The 26,321-nt window shown below is 37.0% G+C and overlaps 1 protein-coding gene across 1 annotated transcript in view; it reads right to left on the bottom strand.

Annotated features, from left to right (window-relative positions):
* The window catches only part of LOC115221252 (dynein heavy chain 5, axonemal-like), a 275,949-nt gene that overhangs the window by 118,341 nt on the left and 131,287 nt on the right, over positions 1-26,321 (bottom strand). Inside the window, exons 32-35 of the mRNA XM_036510602.1 lie at positions 25,873-26,067; positions 10,122-10,418; positions 2,745-2,991; positions 750-991 (exon numbers count right to left, since the gene is read on the bottom strand). Of these exons, the coding sequence (XP_036366495.1) occupies positions 750-991; positions 2,745-2,991; positions 10,122-10,418; positions 25,873-26,067 (981 nt within the window). The remainder of the gene's footprint in view (positions 1-749; positions 992-2,744; positions 2,992-10,121; positions 10,419-25,872; positions 26,068-26,321) is intronic.

The following is a 26,321-nucleotide window of genomic DNA, read 5'->3' as shown; positions in this document are numbered from 1 at the left end:
CTCCATCCCAATCACGTTGGTCAAATTATCATAGCGAATATATATATGACATATTTTAATCTTATCTTTAAATGTTTTTTTCTTTTTCCACTAACACCGCTCTAACGCTTGGTTCAAACATGTCGTGTTCCACTTTTACTCTTATCAAACCTTTTGTTTTCGTTAATCTTTTCTCTATTTCCATATTCTTTTCATAAAATATCAACATTCTTAAATTCTTATTTCTTTATTGCCCACAAGGGGCTAAACATAGAGGGGACAAACAAGGACAGACAAAGGGATTAAGTCGATTAGATCAACCCCAGTGCGTAACTGGTACTTAATTTATTGACCCCGAAAGGATGAAAGGTAAAGTCAACCTTGGCGGAATTTGAACTCAGACTGTAGCGGCAGATGAAATACGGCTACGCATTTCACTCGGCGTGCTAACAATTCTGCCAGCTCGCCAAATTCTGTCCCAAAAGTTGTCTTGTTCGCCTTATATAATTTATTCTCTCTCTCGCTTTCCTCATCCAAAACAGACAGTGAAACTTCGTGCAGTTTTCCGCCCAGCTAGCTCCTGTCAAACCATTCAACCCATGCCAGCATCGAAAACAGACATTAAATGATGATGACAAGGAAAATGATGATGATGAAGATGACAATGGCTGCATCAGTATATATAATACAGGTGAACATAAATGTGTTTATGTGAGTGTACCTGAGGGTGAGATTTTATAAATGCTTAAACAAAGAATTTGAGAATATACCTGAAGAATGGGCTTCCAATTCAGTCCTGAGCTACTCATATAAACCATGCCATTACGGGACACAGTGGCTGGAGAAGCATTATCAATATTATGTGGTTCAAATATGATCTTTGTATTCGGTGCCATTGATATACGATCTCCATTTGCCAATGTTAATGTCCGGTTGTCATCTAGTACCGAGTTAAGGTTCTCTATCCAAATAGCATCTACAGGTCCATCCAAAACAATCCAAATGTGTTCCCCTGCATTAAACAAACCAAGTACAACACACTTTGTAAGCTGAGCATAAAGAACGAAGTACCTCATATGAATCTAAATTTTTCAAAGGGTACCAGTGCAAAAACTGCTTTTCATTCATGGCTCTCTGCCAAATAATACACTCAAAACATGTGAATACAAATTAAAGGTTTTCCCTGTCAGCAAAAAATTATCGTCTGTAATCCCTACAATGCAACCATTGTGCTTTTCCAGTGAGGACAAGAATATATGAGGTCCAGCTAATGGTGATATGCTCCGAGTTAAATACTCATGTTAGTTTCCAAAATGGTTAACCACATCTCATAAATTTTAAGCCTCCCTGCTTCCTGCACACATTAATTAATCATTGTTTAACTATAACGATATCAATAATTATTAAATTTATATATTTGTTTTGCAAGATTTTTGATGTGAAATCGTGTGTTGAAACAGATATTGTTGTATTTAGGAATGGTCATTTTGCCAGTTTAGCCAATAAAAACACACGCACTATATATTTGGTTATCTTCATCTGTTGGGTAATTCCTTCTCTCTCGTCTGTAAGTCTTTGGCTCCACTTACTGACAATAGGAATACAAAATCCAAAATGGCTGACCGTTAGTAAGGAGAGACACACAAATAAGAAATAAGAAAGCAAAGGACCACTGACGAGGTCACAGGAGTGTGACGAAAGAACTTTGACCGAAATAAGATTAAGATTAAAAAATGAATAACACTGAAGCAAAGTAACACCAAATATATAGTGCGTGTGTTTTTATTGGCTAAACTGGCAAAATGACCATTCCGAAATACAACGATATCAACAATGAAATTTATCAAATCTGTTGAGTAATTCCTTCTCTCTTATCTGTAAGTCCTTGGTTCGACTTAGGTTCTATCTCCTACTATCTGACAAACCACAAATCCCAGCTGTCCAAAATTTGAAGCGCACTCCATAATAAATCATTTTAATCTCTCTCAGCAACAATTTAAAATTTACTCAGAATTTTTTCTTCAGTTACTTTATCATCTCTACTACTTTCTTACAGCTTCCCACCACTAGCATCTAGTGAAGCGATGATGGACCATTTACAATACTGGCCAATCAAAGACCATTTACCTTTAACCCTTTAGTATTGAAACCGGCCATATCCGGCCAAAATATTTAATCTGTTTTATGTTCAAACTGACCAGATCCAGGCTCTCACTCCTACCCTACAATGTTATTCTACATTAGGTAATTACACCATCAAGATCTTGAAGATATGAGATAATGCATGATTAATTCAAATCAATGGGAATCAATAGGCATTATGTTTGATAGAATAACCAGAACACTAAAGGGTTAAGGATTAAATCTGTCTACAATCAAGACTGTCTCATCAGTTTATAAGACTCTGGGCAAATAAATGCACTGAGCTCCCTGTATTTTATTTATTAATTGTAAGCCACTGTATACATAGATGAGAAGTAGGTCCCTACACATGTGGGACTCTTGGGTAACTTCACAGTGTACCTATGCCTTAAACAGCACTGTCTACAATATTTACCAATGAGATAGAATCTACAATACTAAACCAATGCAGAAGCAAGATACAGGTCAATAAGGAATCATTTATGATACTAGAAATTGAAGGAGGTGAAAAAAAATAACATGGTCATCCTCAGTTCTAGAAATAATAGCCACACCTCCTTCAAATCATTTTAAAATTCTTGCAATATTTCCCAATAAAAAATTAAATATTGTGAATGACATACCTTTCTTTGCTTTCAGGGTCCTTCTCCAAAGAGTTGAAAATATCCCATCAGTCCAGTCATTAGTTGCTACATCAAGTTTGCCAAACATCTGTGCTGAAGTAATGGCTTTAGGATTCATCCTCATTTCTTTATGCACTTGTCCACATTCTGTCATTGCTTTCATTAGTGTATGAATACAACATGTCTTCCCTGAGCCACTTGGGCCTAAAGTCATCATTCCATGTCGTACTAGTTGTGTCTCATACAACTGAAAAATAATTAACAATTTGGGATTACACATGCAATATTATTCTTATGTACATTTAAATATGCTTTAAGAATAAATGCACACAAAGATATCAAATAAGCTTGCTAGGGTACACAGGGTTTGTGTTGTTCTTAAAAGCAAACTTATTAACTGTACAATACAACTACTAACGCTTTGTTCAGCTGTGTGCAAAATAGCAAAAAATATTATTGAGTACACCAAGGGATTGGGCAGAGGTGGGGTATTCATATAGGTTTTACAGTGAATGCTCAGAGGATTGTCAATGCAGAACTGAAACCATGGTCTACAAAGTAGAGGTGGTGTTGTCCAACAACAACAGTGTGACACACATACAGAAATGTGTCAGGGCAATGGAGAGTCCCTTTCAGACCAGGCTGAATAATCACTTTTACTCTAATACTTGTTTCAGTCATTTGACTGTGGCCATGCTGGAGCACTGCCTTTAGTCGAGCAAATCGACCCCAGGATTTATTCTTCGTAAGCCAAGTACTTATTCTATTGGTTATTTTTGCCAAACTGCTAAGTTATGGGGATGTCAACACTAGCATCGATTGTCAAGTGATGTTGGTGGAGACAAACACAAACACACACGTATATATATATATATATACATATACATATATATGACGGGCTTCTTTCAGTTTCCATCTACCAAATCCACTCACAAGGCTTTGGTCAGCCCGAGGCTATAGTAGAAGACACTTGCCCAAGGTGCCACGCAGTGGGACTGAACCCAAAACCATGTAGTTGGTAAGCAAGCTACTTACCACACAGCCGCTCCTGTGCCAGACACTTTTTTTTAATCCATGAGAGACACAGTTAGCTAGCTGTATATGGTTTATGGCAATTAACAGAGTAAATACTACTGTATAAAAATCAATAGGAAATCATTAGAACAACCTGAATGGAAGTAGGCATTGCAAGCTTTGCTTTGTGGAAAGGAGAATAATTACAAAAAAATTTGCATAGTCCAGGTGAACTCAAAAAGCAAAATATTCTCATATTGCCCTTATGAATGAGAATTCATTTTGACAACATGGTCGTTATCATTTTTGGATTAGAGGATAACATACATGTACATACACACACACAACTGACACAGTTCAGTCATGGCTAACATCACTCCATGGAAAAGTACCCATGTCTTTTATGTAATACCAGCATGGATGCTTTTTATGTGGCACCAGCACGTGCTTTTTTACATGGCACCAGCATGGGTGTTTTATATATATGAGAGGATAGCCAAAAGAAACCGGAATTTTGCAATATTATTTTATTCATTTAGTTTTACATGTTTGCACTCTTATTGCCTTCAAGGTATTCTCCATTTGAAGCAAAGCATCGGTCCAGACGCATTTTCCACAGTTTGAAGCAGTCGAAGAACACTTGTGAAGCGGTGCCTTTCAATGCCTCTATCATATTTTTATCTGCAAAAAGGACTTTTTTCATTCAGGAAAAAAAAAAAGTTGCAAAGAGCAAGGTCAGGTAAATAGGGAGGGTGGATGAATGGGGTCATCCCATTTTTGGTCAAAAATTGTCTCATACTCAAAGCAGTGTATGAAGATACATTGTCATGATGAATCCACGACCCTCCACTTTGTCACTGGTTGGGGGCGTTTTCATCTCGCTGTGTCTCACACATAAAAAAACAACATTTGAGCGTGGCCGTTGCCAGTACCGCCTGACTGGCCCTCGTACCAGTGGCACATGAAAGCACCCACTACACTCTCGGAGTGGTTGGTGTTAGGAAGGGCATCCAGCTGTAAAAACTGTGCCAGATCAGATCGGAGTCTGGTGCAGCCATCTGGTTTGCCAGACCTCAGTCAAATCGTCCAACCCATGCTAGCATGGAAAGCGGACATTAAACGATGATGATGGTAATGATGATATATATATATATATATATATATATATAAATATATATAACAAAAATGGACCAAGGAGAATTAAATCAGTTGCAAGTGGCATGAATTTGGGTAACAAGGGAAAAAAAGGGTATTGTAAATACCATACAAGATAAATTCTGGATTTATTGAGATTATATTTGGTTCAGGAGAAGGTAAACAACTGAATTTGAATATGAAGGGAAAAAAATTTTTTAAATTCAGGAATTCTCTGAAATTAACATACTGGAGCAATGGTTCGAAACCTAATGTCTAGATAATTGGTCAGACACCATGAATGAACCACAAGAGTTTCATGTGATTGGTCTATTAAGCAACCAATCAGCATGAAGCCATCACCTGATATAGTTTTCTAGAATAGTCTTCTTGTACCCTATAAAAGACTACTATTGGTGCCTAAACTTTTTGCAGAATGTTGAAGGTAGCTCGGTGATATGTGCTTCCATTCTTATTTCTTTATTGCCCACAGGGGGATAAACATAGAGGGGGCAAACAAGGACAGACAAAGGGATTAAGTTGATTACATCGACCCCAGTGTGAAACTGGTACTTAATTTATCAACCCCGAAAGGATGGAAGGCTAAGTCGACCTCGGCGGAATTTGAACTCAGAATGTAACGGCAAATGAAATACCCATTTCTTTACTACCCACAAGGGGCTAAACACAGAGAGGACAAACAAGGATAGACACATGGATTAAGTCGATTATATCAACCAGTGTGTGTAACTGGTACTTAATTTATCAACCCTGAAAGGATGAAAGGCAAAGTCGACCTCGGCAGAATTTGAACTCAGAACGTAGCAGCAGACGAAATACCGCTAAGCATTTCACCCGGCGTTCTAACATTTCTGCCAGCTTCCATTCTTGTCACTCTAACAGTTCCAATCATTTGGGCATACAGCCAACACAGATGGCCTAGGACAGATTGCCAAGGGCCTCCGTTATCACATAGATAGTGCAGCTGATTTCAGATATGGGCCAACCACATGTTGCATACTGATAGCTTTCAGTTATCCCGGTCTCTAATTATTTCTGTTATTAACTTATAAATGGCCAACGCAGGTTGTTTTAGATGTGTGACGATAAATACTTCAGTTCAACAGTTGCAGGTGTCGAGCTGCAACTGGAAAAGGAAAGGAAACTGATATATATATATATATATATATATCCTTTCACATTCTTCTGACATTTGCTGCAGTGTTACACATTGGTTTTGTTCCAGCTTTGCGAGAATTCTAGTTCTAACTTCTATGTCCTTCTGTAAAAATCAAGCATTTGAACATATCTAGCATTAATTCATCCTGCTTAAACTTCTCACATTCCTTGGTTATTCTACCAGCATATGTGATGTAGTCCTTATCATTGTTTTTCTCTATGTTCAGATACTTCCAACATGTGTTGAATAATGAGCCTTTTTCACTGAAACTTTTACACAATATATCTATTGTGTCATTAAAGTTTATGTTCGAAGGTTTTCCTTAGGAGTACATAATTACTGTATCATTCATATTTTTGCTGCCACCAGTTTTCTTAAGATTAAGCCCATTTTCATATTTGTCATCCCAATCAAAGTTTTGCTCATATCTTCTATAGTATGCTTCAAAGATGATTCTTTCATTTGGTTCATATTTGAACTCTGTTATGGAATTTGTGATATAGTCTGGTGAGAACATTTTTTCTGAATTTCCTGTTGACTTCATTAATTGCAGCATTTGTTGTTGTAATTAGTAATTGTTGTTGTTGTTGTTGCTGTTGCTGTTTTTGCAACTTGAGCAAACCGACCGACAAATTTTCCATAATTTTACGATTTTTTTTTTTTTGTAAAATTTGCACGACAAAAACTTTCATGAGTTTGTTAATTCCTTGTGAGTCGTTAATTCCTCATCGAGTTTGTTAATTCCTCGTCAAGTTTGTTAATTCCTCGTTAAGTTTGTTAATTCCTCGTTAAGTTTGTTAATTCCTTGCGAGTTGTTTCAATCCTCATCACCACTGTTACATCCTTAAAATGTTGGATTGTTATGATGCCCACTTCAGTATATAGTATACTTAGTAGAACCAGTAAAGACACGACTATCTCTGACTGCCTACCACATACTTCCTCGTACTCTCCTATTTATAGTAACCAGCTTAAACCACTTGTCACATGGCAGGGTGGTACCATTATTACTAAATCCCTACAACAACAATACAATACACTTTTTTTTCTGAATTCTATTTTTCAAACATCTATAGAATATCTGATCATTTTTCTCCATTTTCCTCACCTTTCATTACATTTTTTTCATGTTTATTTTAAACTTTTCTAAAACACATATCATTCCATCACAGATAAAAAAAAAAAAAACTTTACCAAAACATTAGAAGTCTCCCCCCCACTCCTCACAACACAATAACTCATCACGTGTTGTCAGTGTTAAAACTTTTCTTTGGTTAGTGTTGACCATCACCAGTTTTCATAATTAAAATGACTCAGGGACTGCCATTCACACAAAAGACTATAAGTTAGTGTTAGAGTAGTTTTAATACCGGAAGCATTGAATGTAAGTGGAAATAATTATGCAGTGATAATCAGGCAGACTTAATTGAAGCAATATTAGTCATTGACTAATATTGTTCTTTTCTCACATGACAGTTATTCTTCATTAAATATTTAATGGTTTTTTTTCTTTATTAAATTATGCTAACACTAATTTAACTGTGTGTGTACTACGTGATCTGGCCATTAAACAACCCACTGAGTGTTTCGTTCAGACACTCACATAAAATGTGTAAATACTGAAATATAATATTTAGAGTATTTATGTATATACATAGGGGCGTAACCAGCCCACTTGTACATACCTTTTCCTTCTTTGGACACTAAACCCTGCTTGCGAAGACCTGTTGAGGCAAGTGAAATCGAAGACCTGTTGAGGCAAATGAAATTCGATGATGGGCACGAGTACCATACGAGCGTGATCGTTGACAGAGCGGCTAACTGGCTTCTGTGCCAGTGGCACATAAAAGGCACCATCCGAGCATGATCATTGCCAGAGCGGCTAACTGGCTTCTGTACCAGTGGCATGTAGGAGGCACCATTCAAGCGGGATCATTACCAGCATCGCCTAACTGGCACCTGTGCCATTGGCATGTGGAAAAAAATTCGAGCGAGGTCGTTGCCAGTACCGCCTGACTGGCCCCCGTGCCAGTGGCATGTAAAAGCACCCACTACACTCTCGGAGTGGTTGGCGTTAGGAAGGGCATCCAGTTATAGAAACTCTGCCAGATCAAGACTGGAGCCTGGTGCAGCCATCTGGTTCGCCAGCCCACAGTCAAATCGTCCAACCCATGCTAGCATGGAAAGTGGACGTTAAACAACGATGATGATGATGATATACATTAGGGTCTGGAAAGACACTGTAAAGCTAAGCGCTTTATGGACATGAAACCCTGGGTAACTCCAAAGACCAATTGGCCATAACTATCTTTATCCAAAATATATATACACGGTGCAGTGAATAAACTGTCATCTAATTTACGCAAAAATGAAAATAACACTGACATCTTGTTTTAACAGATATATTTACCAAAATTACATAAAAACATCTTGAAATACTAAAGAGTAAATTTATTCAATAAAATCATCATTGGCTTCAACCACAGCCTCCTGTATCAACTTCCTATAAAAGCAGGTAGTAATGTTACCTTGGACTTATTCTTAGTGCAAGTTTTGAAGAGTGCAGTTCGATTTTAACAGTTATTTTCTCAAAGCTATAATGGAAATGACAAAGGATCCTTTTTGGCATATTTTGCTCTATGAGCCTCATAAAGACAGCAACGCAACGGAAAATGCGACGAATATTAGTGCCAATGAAGAATTCTTAATACTGACATGTTAGTTTCGGCAATTTCCATTGCCTCATCAGTTAAGACCTTTTGATTGTTTGACGCATTCCGAACTTGCTTCACTATTAGTATTTATGTTTATGTCATGCATTAACTACAGCATTAGAGTGGTTTAGCTCTTATTTCTAGCAACGTAGGCATTTCCTAACACCCTAGTCACATTTAGTGACATCTGTATTTCTCCTTTTTGGTGAAAAATTGCCAACTTATGTTTATGTTAATTTTATATATACACATTAGCAAATCACTAAATCATCCAATTATTTAGATAATAAAAACATAAATACTAATGGCAAAGCGAGTCTGGAAAGAGTCGAACAATCAAGTGGTCTTAAGTGATGAGGCAGCAGAAATTGCCAAAACTGACACACCAGTATTAAGAATTCTTGATCAACACTTTCCGGATGATTATGGTCCTTGTTAGTGTTGTTAGCTTTCATTCATGTGCATTAACTACAGCTTTAGAATGGTTTACCTATTATTTCTAGCAATGCACGTATTTCCTAACATCCTAGTCACGTTTAGTGACATTTGTAATTCTCCTTTTAGGTGAAAAATTGCAAACTGCTGTTTATATTAATTTTATATATATATATATATATATATATATATATATATATATATATATATATATATATACTCCCTATATTTTAGGTCACTTTAAACACAACCCTGGATTCAATAACACTGTGTATAAACTCTATACTTGGAATAACCAATTTTAAATTCTATTGGATTTTACTCATAAGGTACTGGAATATTATATGTATACCATGCAATATCCCTACATATCTCGCATCTATTTTCTTTTATTTCCTCCATCTCAATCTCTAATTTATATCTTATCTAAATTAACTATTTCTTAACCATCCTCTCACACCGTCTCCAATGAAGGGATATAATTAATAAATATCCTGGAAACAGCTGTAAGACCTTCTATCTATAAATGTTCTAAAATCTATACAGCCTTGGTTTTTTTATCTCATTACGAAATAAAATTTATATATATATCATCATCATCATCATCATCGTCGTTTAACGTCCGTTCTCCATGCTAGCATGGGTTGGACGGTTCGACCGGGGTTCTGGGAAGCCAGAAGGCTGCACCAGGCTCCAGTCTAATCTGGCAATGTTTCTACAGCTGGATGCCCTTCCTAACGCCAATATATATATATATATATATATATATATATATATATATGATATACTCATAATTGTTCCATGTTATCTTATTAGTAATTTATTGGTTCATGATAAACCTGCTCAATGAGTACCAAAGATTAATTAACCTTTCCAGAAAAAGAACAAAATTTGACTCACCTGGATAACTTTCAGAATCCATGAAGGATGTTGAACAAGACGGCTTTCATTAATATGCTTGTCAATAGCATTTTCCAACATTGCATATTTCTGTTTACTAAGAATTATTCCAGGAAAAAGATCGTTTATAAGTGATAAAAACAGAGGTTCATCTTGGTCCACCAGCTTTGACAGGTTCATATCTCTAAGAACACTCATCACAATCGTATGTTCTGTCTCTTCAGGTGAGGCTCTTTTCTTTGCTCCAAGTGTGCGGAGTACAGATAAAATGTTCCGTAATCCAAAATCATAATGAACCTGCATAAATAGATATACATAATATAAACAATATATATATATAGTTTTTTGCCATGAAACCACCTCAATTCTGGGAAGAGGGTATTTTCAAATTAAAGGAAAGATGGAGACACATTGTGCAACAAAATGGTTCATATTTGGTTGATTCAAAATGTAATGGCAAGTATTTATTGACCTTTTCCTTTCCTTTCAAAATCAGCACGAACTTTCCAGACAACCCAATATATATATATATATATATGATACAAATAAGGAAATGGAGAAACAAATTTAGTTTGTTCATCAACTTTCGGATATTATAATGTTGGATTATTTATTCATTTAACAAAATGAGAAATAAATAGCATACATATATATCTTATAATTCAATACATATAAGATAAGAATATAAATTTTAAAAATCATAATAAATTATTGAAATCATTAAAATCACTTCTTACAGCTGTTTCAGCCTATGGTTAAAATTAGTTATTTTTATTTTTAATTTTATTGCCTATAGTTGTCACTATATTGAGGTTGTAGGCATTTAAAAATAGGGTACTTATATATACAACCATAAGCCTCACCAGAGGTTATAAGGAACTTTAAAAATATTAATACATGAAACATAGTACACGTATTATTTAATATATATAAAAAATATGAACAAACATCCATATAAACTTATACATATACATATACATATATACACATATACATACATAAGTAGAGTGTATATACTTTTACATGTGTAAAAATATATAAACACAATTACACAATAGGTCCAAGTAAATATACCAGTGCCAGAGGCACGTAAAAAGCACCATCCGAACGTGGCCGATGCCAGCGCCGCCTTGACTGGCTTCCGTGCCGGTGGCACGTAAAAAGCACTTTAACCAATCGTGGTCGCTGCCAGACTCCCCTGGCACCTGTGCCGGTGACACGTAAAAAGCACCCACTACACTCACAGAGTGGTTGGCGTTAGGAAGGGCATCCAGCTGTAGAAACACTGCCAGATCAGACTGGAGCCTGGTGCAGCCTCCTGGCTTCCCAGACCCCGGTCGAACCGTCCAACCCGTGCTAGCACGGAAAACGGACGTTAAACAATGATGATATATATACTGGAACTCTCCCATCATTAGACAATGTATGAGGGTTCAGTAATTTCTTGGTGAACAACCACACAAAGGATTTGTTTATAGTGATCAAACGTTGGTGTACATATAAGCTCACTCCCTCCATTTGATAGACATTACCACTACTGGTGCACCATGTGCTACATGTGAGATGATGAAAAGGTCACAGAGCAACGTGAAATGAAGTACTTTGCTCAAGTGCACAATGCAACACCTTGTCTGGGAATCAAACCTACAATCTTGCAATCATGAGTGCAACACCCTAACCATGAAACCATATGCCTTCACTTATATATATATATATATATCACCTTGATCACCTTGACTGACCAGGCTATCAGATGTTGCTACACATCGCTGGTCACAATGCGCTTCACATTGTTTTAGCCTTCAAATGACGCCACCCCGCCGGCTAAGCAAGCAGGCCAACAGAAGAAAGAGTGAGAAAAAGTTGTGGCAAAAGAATACAGTAGGGGTCGCCACCGCCCCCTGCCGGAGCCTCATGGAGCTTTAGGTGTTTTCGTTCAATAAACACTCACAACGCCCGGTCTGGGAATCGAAACCACGATCCTACGACAGCGAGTCCGCTGCCCTAACCACTTGGCCATTGCGCCTCCACACACACACACACACACATACATATATATATATATATATATATATATATATATATATATATATATATATATATATATATGAAACTATGTGGTTGGGAAGCAAGCTTCTTATATGTATAGTTTCCTTATCTGGATTTCTGTAGGGGTGCAATTTACTTGTATGTAAAACTGATGTAATTTCTAAAGTGCTGTGGTGATGTTCAGTTTAAGAAATTTCATTTAAACATCACTGTGAGTAACAATCTAGCAATAACTAACATTTCAGATACTTGGACTGAATTTAAGCACAAAACACATACCACCCTCCAGTCATCATCATCATCTACTTCTAATAGTGACTCAGCAATTAGAGCAAGGTCATCAGCATAGAGAAGCTTCCAGGTGCATCCTGTCTTGAATTCCTCCGTAATTGCCTGGAGGACTATGATAAATAGGAGGGGGCTGAGGACTGAAACCTGGTGGACCCCAACCTCAGTGATAATTAAGAATCTTGTAGATAATGTGTAGAAAAGTTTTCCCATCTTTCTAAGAAATAATAACAGTAATAAACTCAAAGTACTCATTCATTATAAATATAGTCACAGCTGTGGGGTAAGGAGCTTGCTTCCCAACTATGTGGTTCTAGGTTCAATCCCACTGCAAGGCACCCTGAGCAAGTTTCTTCTACTATAGCATCAGGCCAACCAAAGCCTTGTGAGTGGACTTGGCAGACGGAAACTGAAAGAAGCCTATCATACATATACATATGTGGGTGTGTCTTTGTTCCTCACTATCATTTGACAACTGGTGTTGATGTATTTACATCCCCATAACCTTGCAGTTCAGCAAAAGAGAACCAACAGAATAAGTTCCAGGCTTTAAAAGAAAAGTATTAGGGTTAATTCATTCAACTACAAATTCCTCAAGTGCGGTGCTCCACATGGCTACAGTCAGATAACTGAAACAATATATATATATATATATATATAGTTAGATTTGTCAGGTCGCCGGAACGAATGTGAGTGGGCGTATCAACGAGTCTTAAAGCTGTTTGACGTCATTCCGATGTACGATTTTCTTTTATCATCGGGGCCTGATCGTACCTCGCATGTGTAGACGAGATCCTTCTGTAGGCAGTTGGTGTTGAGGGGGCAAGTGGTTTTATCAGGGCAGTTGCAATTGCTTTCGGATGTTGGATGGGCCTCGGAAAAAGTAGATTTATTAAGTTTTTTCACGTTATTGTTGGCTAGGTTCCTGGCTAGATTGGGCGTGGTGGAGTAGGAGAGTCTAATGGTGTTCTTATTTAGGATTGTATAGTACTTATGTTGGGTGGGGAAGTGTTTTTGTAGGAGAGTGAAGAAAATTTTAGCTACAGGTGTAGCGACCTCACGGTTGAAGGGGGGGTTGTACCAGCTAATGTGTCTTTGCCTATTTTTTCTGGGTTGGCGTGGGGCTATGCTAATGTAGGTGATCTTATCTTTAAAGCCACTGTGGGCCAGGGCCTCGTTGTAATAGGGGGCTGCGGCATTAAAGATATCTTCAGTAGCGGACAGGCTAGATATTCTAATTGAGACACTTTTCACTAGGTTGTCTAATATATTTTTGGGGTGGTTAGAATTAATGTCTATATATCTAAGGGATTCATTTGGTTTATGGTACGGGTAATAAAATATATACAAAATTTACAGGACTGACCACTAAAAGTGGATATCATATATGCTAAACATAGACGTCAAATCGCCATTTATCACGAAAAATTTTTGTTTTTTGCTGAGATTTTTCTTGAGAACACATTCTTCGTGGTAAATGGCAATTTGACGTCTATGTTTAGCTTATAGCCTGTCCACTTTTAGTGGTCAGTCTTCTCAATTTTGTATGTAAAACAACTTTTAATCTTCGAATATTTTAAAATATACTAAGCAACTGATTTAAATTGATTAATATCAATTTCTACCATTATTTAATCTATATATATAAAACTGTAGTTGTGTGAGTGTCTGTCCCCTACGATTTAGATTCCTAAGTACTCCCACATTTTGCGGGTCAGTTTAACCAAATTCGGGTATCTTATAGTCGTGATTCATATCGAGCCCATCTGAGTATTAGCGCACGTCTACGATGAGTCTACGATTTTAAAAATAATTTAACATCATTGTTTTCCATTTTAACGCATATTTTTTTAGTTGGCGTCCATGCTCACACCTGCACCTGTGTTGCTTCTCCCCCTACTTCCCTCCCTTGTGAAGCTGTGGGGAAGGGAGTGTAAGGAAATCAACGTCGTAAAGCGTTGTCAAGGAGACCAGCGTTCTTTTAGAACAACGACTTCATGGCTTGAAGTCGCCAAAACAGAAATCGTTAAAAAAGCTGAAACAGATCCACAAAAACGGCAAAAACCGCCACACAGGGCAGGTTTCCTGTGCAAACAATTTGCACAACCGAATGTTTTAGTTGTTGCACAAATCTTTATATATAAAAGTGAAGTTGTGTGTCTGTCTCCTACGATTTAGATTCGTAACTACTCCCACATTTTGCGGTGCAGTTTAATCTTATAGTCGTAATTCATATCGAGCCCTTCTGGGTATTAGCGCGCGTCTACGATGAGTCTACGATTTTTTAAAAATTTACCATCATTTTTTTCCATTTTAATGCATTTTTTCGCTATTATATAAGGAAAGTAACTCTCTAAAAATGTCTACGATGAGTCAACGATTTAAAAAAAAATTACCATCATTTTTTATTCCATTTTTAATGCAGTTTTTTGCTATTTCTTGGCTATAACTCACTAAAAATGCTTATATAGTTATTTCCCTTACAAACCCGAGCAACGCCGGGCGATACTGCTAGTTTCATATATATATATATATATGTATATATATATATACAAATAAGAAAATGGAGGAACAGATTCATTTCAATCATCAACTTACAGATATTACCAATTCATATTATTTATTAACTACATAAATAGGAACATCCAAATCCAACAAAACAAAACAATAACTGATATCCCATAGTGGGTTACACTCATAACCCCTATCTCACTTTGTACTTATATATATATATATATATATATATATAATGTGACCTCGTGTGTACCGTTAGCGATTTTTTTTCCTCTGTCTTCCCTTCTCTGGATCTTTCCTTCTCCTATGTTTCTGACGAAGAGCTCCGCTCGAAACGTTAAACTTCCCTTCTTTCCTGAGCGTCCAATAATACTATATTTGTTCCACGTCCTCGCGTTGTTGCGTTTTTTTGTGTTTTCTTGTTTGGATTAACTATATATATATATATATTTGTCCTGTACTCTGTTTTTTTGTTGTTTAAGAAAAATGTCCTGTTCCTTGTGTTTGTGTCTATGTTTTCATTTCTCATACTGTGTTCGACGTTTTTTTGGTGTCCTGTACTCATATATGCGTGTATATATACATGTACAGGTAGGTACGTACATATATGTATATATAAATGCATAGGTTTTATTTATTAATATATTTAATATATATATATATATACAAACACACACACACACACACAGAGGCTTACAGAATTTTATTTGTACTCAGGAGTACACACTTGTCATAAGCCATTAAAATGCCAATGTCATCATCGTTGCTGGAATATCTCAAACATAATGGTACCATTATATATCATACTAGTATTTACGTGTTAAAAAAAATATATATCTGTCTACTTATACTACAATACATTTCAACACTTCAAAAACAAAACTTATGTTTGTTTACATATGACGTAATTTCTATACCATCTAGCATTTCTAGATGAGTCTATAAATTCGAAATTGCCGAAGAATTTGTCAGTAAAGTAATTTAGCTTAAATGGTAAAGCACTTTGACTGGAAACTAAAGGGATGTGAGTTTGAGTCTCACGGCTGGTTGTTGACAGATTTTTCTGCTCTGTAAGGATTTTATTCTATACTAGCAGTATCGCCCGGCGTTGCTCGGATTTGTAAGGAAATAACTATAAAGCATTTTTAGAGAGTTATAGCCAAAAATAGCAAAAAAATGCATTAAAAATGGAAAAAAAAATTATGGTAAATTTTTTTTTAAATCGTTGACTCATCGTAGACATTTTTAGAGAGTTACTTCCCTTATATAATAGCGAAAAAAATGCATTAAAATGGAAAAAATGATGGTAATTTTTTTTTTAAATCGTAGACTCATCGTAGACGCGCGCTAATACCCAGAAGGGCTCGATATAAATCACGACTATAAGATACCCGGTTTTGGTTAAACTGCACCGCAAAATGTGGGAGTAGTTAGGAATCTAAATCGTAGGAGACACACACACAACCTTACTTTTATATATAAAGATTTGTGCAACAACTAAAACATTCGGTTGTGCAAATTGTTTGCACAGGAAACCTGCCCTGTGTGGCGATTTTTGCCGTTTTTGTGGATCTGTTTCAGCTTTTTTAGCGATTTCTGTTTTGGCGACTTCAAGCCATGAAGTCGTTGTTCTAAAAGAACGCTGGTCTCCTTGACAACGCATTACGACGTTGATTTCCTTACACTCCCTTCCCCACAGCTTCACGAGGGAGGGAAGAAGGGGGAGAAGCAACACCGGTGCAGCTGTGAGCGTGGACGCCAACTCCACCGCTATCGACACACTAAAAAATATGCATTAAAATGGAATAAAAAATTATGTTAAATTATTTTTAAAATCGTAGACTCATCGTAGACGCGCGCTAATGGCCAGACGGGCTCGATATGAATCACGACTATAAGATACCCGAATTTGGTTAAACTGCACCGCAAAATGTGGGAGTAGTTAGGAATCTAAATCGAAGGGGACAGACACTCACACAACTACAGTTTTATATATATAGATATGCTGTTCTATCAGTACTTATGCACTGGAAAAATATATCCTTCTACTTGTACTACAATACATTACAGCACTTCAAAAACAAACTTATGTTTGCTTACATACGACGTAAAACACAAGCAAGACGCCCCCCCCCCCGTGCAATTTACGGGCGCTGAATCATATCTGCTGAATAAAAAGCAATCGGTATTTTCTTTTCATTAAAAAATAATTAAGCATGGTTTTGTTAAACGAAGTTAAGGCAAAAAAAAAAAAAAAATTCTTGGGAAACCAAATAGTCTTTCCTTCCATCATGCCAAGTTTGAAGAAAATATCTCTTTTGTTGCATATTACTTTTTTGGTCTCTTAAATATACTACATTGGGTCTTTTCGGTTTGAACGGCAGTTATTTTTAAATAATATCCACGTAACTAAACACTTTTAAACTTCGTATACTGGTAGAATGTGTTTATAAAACATCTTTTTCTCTTGGCTTTATTGAGAAAATTCTATAGTTTGTAAGATATTTGCTGTTTTTTTCCTTCAATTTCTGAAATTTCAACCAATCACTAACGCCTATTGAGGTGAAAACATTCTGTGCCGAATGAATATGTCCCTCGTTTAAGAAATAGATTGGGTTTATTTACATTTGTGAAGAAAAAAAAGATATCCTTCCCCCAACCTCTAATCCTAACCCTATCTAACCTTAACACTAAAACAGATTGAAATGCAATAGATCGATACTAAGGTCATAATTATGGATGACAACTTCATATGACACCGCTAGAAAAACTGCCGTTCAAACCGAAAAGATCCACTGCATTTTGTGGCATCATTTCAAGCCAGCCGGATTTTTTTGTGCAAACTGCACGTGCATTTTTCTCGCGTACGCGTAGTATCGATCGCAACAGCTGATGTACTTGCGCGTACAAATGCACGTTCCCACGGCTTTATCGATCGCATTCTCACCTGGAATCGATTTTTGTAATTTTTTCATGACTTATACACGCCTGATACCGTCGGTATCTACGTATCAAATTTGAGCGCAATCGGATGGAGGATGACTGAGATCCTAGAAGACACACACAGACAGAACGGATTTTATATAATAGATTATATACATGCTTGAATTAAGTGTCACAATGTTAATGTTCTAAGGGATCCTTTCGGTTTGAACGGCAGTTTTTTCTAGCAGTGTCATATGAAATTGTCACCCATAATTATGACCTTAGTATCGATCTATAGCATTTCAATCTGTTTTAGGGTTAGGGGTGAGGGGAATGGTATCTTTTTTTCTTCACAAATGTAAATAAACCCAATCTATTTCTTAAACGAGGGACATATTCATACGGCACAGAATGGTTTTTTTTTACCTCAATAGACGTCAATGACTGGTTGAAATTGCAGAAATTGAAGAAAAGAAAAACAACAAATATCTTACAAACTATAGAATTTTCTCAATAAAGCCAAGAGAAAAAGATGTTTTATAAACACATTCTACCAGTATACGAAGTTTAAAAGTGTTTAGTTACTTAGAAATTATGATAAAAACTGCCGTTCAAACCGAAAAGATCCACTGCATTTTGTGGCATCATTTCAAGCCAGCCGGATTTTTTTGTGCAAACTGCACGTGCATTTTTCTCGCGTACGCGTAGTATCGATCGCAACAGCTGATGTACTTGCGCGTACAAATGCACGTTCCCACGGCTTTATCGATCGCATTCTCACCTGGAATCGATTTTTGTAATTTTTTCATGACTTATACACGCCCTGATACCGTCGGTATCTACGTATCAAATTTGAGCGCAATCGGATGGAGGATGACTGAGATCCTAGAAGACACACACAGACAGAACGGATTTTATATAATAGATTATATACATGCTTGAATTAAGTGTCACAATGTTAATGTTCTAAGGGATCCTTTCGGTTTGAACGGCAGTTTTTTCTAGCAGTGTCATATGAAATTGTCACCCATAATTATGACCTTAGTATCGATCTATAGCATTTCAATCTGTTTTAGGGTTAGGGGTGAGGGGAATGGTATCTTTTTTTCTTCACAAATGTAAATAAACCCAATCTATTTCTTAAACGAGGGACATATTCATACGGCACAGAATGGTTTTTTTTTACCTCAATAGACGTCAATGACTGGTTGAAATTGCAGAAATTGAAGAAAAGAAAAACAACAAATATCTTACAAACTATAGAATTTTCTCAATAAAGCCAAGAGAAAAAGATGTTTTATAAACACATTCTACCAGTATACGAAGTTTAAAAGTGTTTAGTTACTTAGAAATTATGATAAAAACTGCCGTTCAAACCGAAAAGATCCTTAAGTTACAATGTTTTAATGTTCTAAGCTTTAAAAATTACTTAAAGAGAGAAAGAGAGAGAGATCAGAATTAATAGATTTCGTATAATCTACACAGTTTTACATCGGGGCATGCAGAATATTTTATTAAACCTTAAAATATAAACACTAATATAACAAAATTGTTCGTGCCCTTTTAAAAAGATATACTGGAGACACAATAATTAACTGAGGTCGACTACTTAAGTATCAGTCAAGTACTTATGTCCCTCGAATTATTTTAGTCGTGTGCCTTTATTAAACAACTATTAGCAGAATGATGAGTGACGACTTACTAAATTCACTTAGTGTCGAACAAAACAGTCACCTTTGCCGCCATAGTCTACTTTGCTTGTAGTCATTCATGGTTTGATAAAATAAATAACAATTAAATTATCATGTAAATCTATTTAACAACACTCAACTCATAATGTTTATGGTCACTTGCCTACTGGCATTACTAGACATGTATCACCACCATCTCCTTCCTTCTCCGATTTCGTTTGCTCATAACTTTCTGAAAAATGGATATCTTTTAATAAAATTCTCAGTACATTTCAGATGGTATAGATAACAATCATGTTGAAGTTTGACGGGGGGAAAAAATGAAGAAAAAAAAAAAAGAAAATTTGGAGTTACTCTCTTTTACTCTTTTACTTGTTTTGGATCTTTTCGTTTTGACCGGCAGATTTTAAAAATAATTTCTTTGTAACTAAAAAATTTTAAACTTCGTATACTGGTAGAATGTGTTTATAAAACATATTTTTCTCTTGGCTTTCTTGAGAAAATTCTGTAGTTTGTAAGATATTTGTTGTTTAAAAGTGTGTAGTTACAAAGAAATTATTTTTAAAATCTGCCGGTCAAAGCGAAAAGATCCCTTGTTTCAGTCATTTGACTGCGGCCATGCTGGAGCACTGCCTTTAGTCGACTAAATCGACCCCAGGACTTATTCTTTGTAAGCCTAGTACTTATTATATCAGTCTCTTTTGCCAAACCGCTAAGTTACGGGGACGTAAACACACCAGCATCGGTTGTCAAGCGATGTTTGGGGGACAAACACACACACACACACACATACATACATATATATATATATATATATACGACGGGCTTCTTTCAGTTTCCGTCTACCAAATCCACTCACAAGGCTTTGGTCGGCCTGAGGCTATAGTAGAAGACACTTGCCCAAGGCGCCACGCAGTGGGACTGAACCCGGAACCATGTGGTTCGTAAGCAAGCTACTTACCACACAGCCACTCCTACGCCTAGAAGATAATTCACACACTTCATCAAAACGTATCAGGAATTAAAATTGAAAAATTATCCAGTATCACCTTAAATTTTGCTTTGACATCTAATTCCAACATAATCGTAAACTACACCATCTGAGATGTATTTTGATGAAAATTTACTTTAAAATATCCAAGTTTCAGAAAGTTATGAGGAAACAAATTGCGGTGTGTGAATTTTCTGAAACACACCTCTTCCCGAAACGTTTTTCACTACAAATTTCAATATAATCCTATTTTCCATGATCTAAAATAAATCTCGGATCTTTTCGGTTTGAACGGCAGTTTGTAACATAATTTCTAGGTAACTAAAAAATTTAAAACTTCGTATACTGGTAGAATGTGTTTATAAAACACATTTTTCTCTTGGCTTTATTGAGAAAATTCTATAGTTTGTAAGATATTTGTTGTTTTTTCATCAATTTCTGCAATTTCAACCAATCAGTGATGTCTATTGAGGTAAAGAACATTCTGTGCCGTATGAATATGTCCCTCGTTTAAGAAACAGACTGGGTTTATTTACATTTGTGAAGAAAAAAAGATACCCTTCACCCCTAACCCTAAAATAGATTGAAATGCAATAGATCGATACTAGGGTCATAATTATGGGTGACAATTTCATATGACACCGCTAGAAAAAACTGCCGTTCAAACCGAAAAGATCCAAAGAAAGAAAGAACATTTGGAGTTACTCTCTTTTACTCTTTTACTTTTTTCAGTCATTTGACTGGCCATGCTGGAACACCGCCTTTTAGTTGAGCAAATCGACCCCAGGACTTATTCTTTGTAAACCTAGTACTTATTCTATCATTCTCTTTTGCCGAACCGCTAAGTTACGGGTTCCTAAACACAACAGCATCGGTTGTCAAGCGATGTTGGGGGGACAAACACAGACACAGACACACACACACACACATATATGCGACGGGCTTCTTTCAGTTTTCGTCTACTAAATTCACTCACAAGGCTTTGGTCGGCCCGAGGCTATAGTAGAAGACACTTGCCCAACTGAACCCGGAACCATGTGGTTCGTAAGCAAGCTACTTAGCACACAGCCACTCCTACGCCTAGAAGATAATTCACACACTTCATCAAAACGTATGAGGAATCAAAATTGAAAAATGATCCAGTATCACCTCGAATTTTGCTTCTACATCTAATTCCAACATAATCGTAAACTACACCATCTGAGATGTATTTTGATGAAAATTTACTTTAAAATATCCAAGTTTCAGAAAGTTATGAGGAAACAAATTGCGGTGTGTGAATTTTCTGGAACACGCCTCCTCTTCCCGAAACGTTTTTCACTACAAATTTCAATATAATCCTATTTTCCATGATCTAAAATAAACCTCTAAAAATTTTCACAAAAAAATGATACATTTTTCAGAGTTATAAAGGGCTGTGTGGTGAGTAGCTTGCTTACCAACCACATGGTTCCGGGTTCAGTCCAACTGCGTGACACCTTAGGCAAGTGTCTTCTACTATAGCCTCGGGCCGACCAAAGCCTTGTGAGTGGATTTGGTAGACGGAAACTGAAAGAAACCCATCGTATATATGTGTGTATATATATATACATATATATATATATATATATATATATATATAATGTGTGTGTGTGGGGGGGGGTGTATAAGTTTGTGTGTCTGTGTTTGTCCCCTCCTCCCTCAACATCGCTTGACAAGAGATGCTGGTGTGTTTACGTCCCCGAAACTTAGCGGTTCGGCAAAAGAGAATGATAGAATAAGTACTAGACTTACAAAGAATAAGTCCTGGGGTCGATTTGCTCGACTAAAGGCGGTGCTCCAGCATGGCCACAGTCAAATGACTGAAACAAGTAAAAGAGAGTAAGCAAATTCAGGGAGGGGTACATATCTGTAGTTATGCCAAATTATCTTTGCTACTCGAATGAAATTGGAACATCCAAATGTTTGTTCTGTATCGGACAGTATACATAGCAAGTTCACACACACACACACTCACAAATAAACAAAACAATCGAAGAAATACAGACAACGTCATAGTGGCACTTGAAACAGCTTGTAACGGCGACAATTGGCCATTGTTTTTATATATATTAAGTAGAGACACAGACTTGGAAGGTATAATATTAGATAAACAAGATATTTTGAAGGACAGAAAACAGAAAGATTATAACAATACATCTTCATAATCTTATACGTTTATTAATTCATGTCATTTTTATGACATGTTACATCTAATTCTCTTTAATCTCTTACTGGTTTAACGAGTGTAGGACAAAAGCCACCTCAGACAAAAGCCACCACGGACAAAAGCCCCATAGTTAAAGTGTGAAAGTGAACAAAAGTCCCACGGTTACTCTTTTACTTGTTTCAGTCATTTGACTGCGGCCATGCTGGAGCACCGCCTTTAGTAGAGCAAATCGACACCAGGGCTTATTCTTTGTAAACCTAGTACTTATTTATTCTATTGGTTTCTTTTGCCGAACCGTTAAGTTACGGGGATATAAACACACCAGCATCGGTTGTCAAGCGATGTTGGGAGGACAAACACAGACACACAAACATATATACACACATACGTACATATATATATATACATATATATATACATATATACATATATATATATACATATATACATACATATATACATACATATATATATACATACATATATACGAGGGGCTTCTTTCAGTTTCCGTCTACCAAATCCAATCACAAGGCTTTGGTTGGCCCGAAGCCATAATAGAAGACACTTGCCCAAGGTGCCACGCAGTGGGACAACCCAGAACAATGTGGCTGGTAAGCAAGTTATTACCACACAGCCACTTACCATTTTCAGATTCACACAATGCCTACCTATTTCTAACATACATATAGACCACGTAAGGAGGCGGAACACCCTTGAGTTTGTTTAAAGGAGAGTGATTAAGACAACGATAAAATAATGAAAAAATATACATTCATTAATTGCTGTTTAACACTGAACTCCCCTTTCTTCCATGATTTCTTTTAGAGAATTTTGGGAAAGCGTGCGTTATTCCTCGAAAGTAATTATTTTTCAACGTAATTGTAATGAAATTATAAAAATACATGAAGGAAATAAAGTCGGGATGTTTGAAATATATTCTCCTTTCTATTTCCTTTTTTGTTTTTTTTGTTCACATTAAATTCCAAGCTACACCACGTGAAAGGTATTTGTAGACGAGCTGGCAGAAACGTTAAGCACGCCGGGTGAAATGCTTCGCGGTATTTCGTCTGCCGTTACGTTCTGAGTTCAAATTCCGCCGAGGTCGACTTTGCCTTTCATCCTTTCTGGGTCGATAAATTAAGTACCAGTTACGCACTGGGGTCGATGTAATCGACTTAATACCTATGTCTGTCCTTGTTTGTCCCCTCTGTGTTTAGCCCCTTGTGGGTAATAAAGAAATAGGTATTTCGTCTGTCGTTACGTTGTGAGTTCAAATTCCGCCAAGGTCGACTTTGCCTTTCATACTTTCTGGGTCGATAAATTAAGTACCAGTTACGCACTGGAATTGATGTAATCGACTTAATACCTATGTCTGTCCTTGTTTGTCCTCTCTGTGTTTAGCCCCTTGTGGGTAATAAAGAAATAGGTATTTCGTCTGTCGTTACGTTGTGAGTTCAAATTCCGCCGAGGTCGACTTTGCCTTTCATCCTTTCGGGGTCGATAAATTAAGTACCAGTTACGCACTGGAATTGATGTAATCGACTTAATATCTATGTCTGTCCTTGTTTGTCCCCTCTATATTTAGCCCCCTGTGGGTAATAAAGAAATAGGTATTTGTAGAAAATGTTTTTAAATAACAGCCATTTCTCTCAAAGTTATAAGGAGACAAAACAGAGATGTTGTTATACCCAATTGACGTAAATTAAAGCCAGTTTTCCTATTCATATTTCTATTTATTCACAACAAACATGAAACGATACTGAAATCGGCATAATTTCATTGATGTTCGATTATACTTATAGTTTGAAGGTGATTACTTGACTCCTTGTTCTCTTGTCATTCACGAAAGAATATTCTTTTCTATTCTAGGCACAAGGCCCGAAATTTTAGGGGATGGGATCTGTCGATTAGATCGACTCCAGTACACAACTGGTACTTAATTTATCGACCCCGAAAAGATGAAAAGCAAAGTCGACCTCGGAGGAATCTGAACTCAGAACGTAGCGGCAGACGAAATACCTATTTCTTTACTACCCACAAGGGGCTAAACACATAGAGGACAAACAAGGACAGATAAACGGATTAAGTCGATTATATCGAATCCAGTGCATAACTGGTACTTATTTAATCGACCCCGAAAAGATGAAAAGCAAAGTCGACCTCGGCGGAATTTGAACTCAGAATGTAACGACAGACGAAATACCTATTTCTTTATTACCCACAAGGGGCTACACATAGAGGGGACAAACAAGGACAAAGGTATTAAGTCGATTACATCGACTCCAGTGCGTAACTGGTACTTAATTTATCGACCCCGAAAGGATGAAAGGCAAAGTCGACCTCAGCGGAATTTGAACTCAGAACGTAACGACAGACGAAATACGGCTACGCATTTCGCCCGGCGTGCTAACGTTTCTGCCAACTCGCCGCCTTCGGCAGACGATATACCTATTTCTTTACTACCCACAAGGGGCTAAACACAGAGGGGACAAACAAGGACAGACAAACGGATTAAGTCGATTATATCGACCCCAGTGCGTAACTGGTACTTGTTTAATCGACCCCGAAAGGATGAAAGGCAAAGTTGACCTCGGCGGAATTTGAACTCAGAACGTAACGGCAGACGAAATACCGCTAAGCATTTCGCCCGGCGTGCTAACATTTCTGCCAGCTCGCCGCCTTCGGCAGACGAAATACCGCTAAGCTTTTCGCCCGGCGTGCTAACATTTCTGCCAGCTCGCCGCCTTCGGCAGACGAAATACCGCTAAGCATTTCGCCCGGCGTGCTAACATTTCTGCCAGCTCGCCGCCTTCGGCAGACGAAATACCGCTAAGCTTTTCGCCCGGCGTGCTAACGTTTCTGCCAGCTCACCGCCTTCGGCAGACGAAATACCGCTAAGCATTTCGCCCAGCGTGCTAACGTTTCTGCCAGCTCGCCGCCTTTTCACGAAAGAATATAACGCTCCGTACTCGTCTAACTTTATACTCAAAAGATTATGAATATTAAGTTCTAACACCTACTTACTAGTATCATCGTCTATACGAAATCATATAATATTTATAGAGATTAACAAGTCTAAGAGAAATATATAACACAGTATCTTACCTGTTTAGTAAGCTGTTCTTCGCACAGCTTATATAACGTGAAGAACTTACATGCCAAATTAATATTATTTATGAAACCAGCACTGGCTAACTTTACACGAATAATAATCTGCCGGTCTGGAACCATCATGGCAACAGTTCTAAAGTTAATCTTTAAGTTTTCAGGTAATTCTTGTCGTCCAGCATAGCCTGGATTCTGGAAAAAAAAAAATCAAGAATGTTATTAAAGTAATTTTTGTCTATCAACCTTAAGACAGAAAATCACGTGTTTCTATATCTTTGTTATATCCACAAGCGGGCGATCCTTCGCTATAGGTACCGTAAGTACCTTTGTTTACATTTCTGAAGATAACAGAAACCCTTTTCTCCCCCCCCCCTCTAACCCCCATATATATATAAAAAAAAACACTTTCTTGAAATGTATCCGGTACTTCCGGTACCTATACCGAA

The sequence above is a fragment of the Octopus sinensis genome, linkage group LG18 (genome assembly GCF_006345805.1).
Source record: "Octopus sinensis linkage group LG18, ASM634580v1, whole genome shotgun sequence".
NCBI lineage: Eukaryota > Metazoa > Mollusca > Cephalopoda > Octopoda > Octopodidae > Octopus > Octopus sinensis.
The sequence above is the reverse complement of the archived record's forward strand: the minus strand, read 5'-3'. Positions and strand labels throughout refer to the sequence as shown.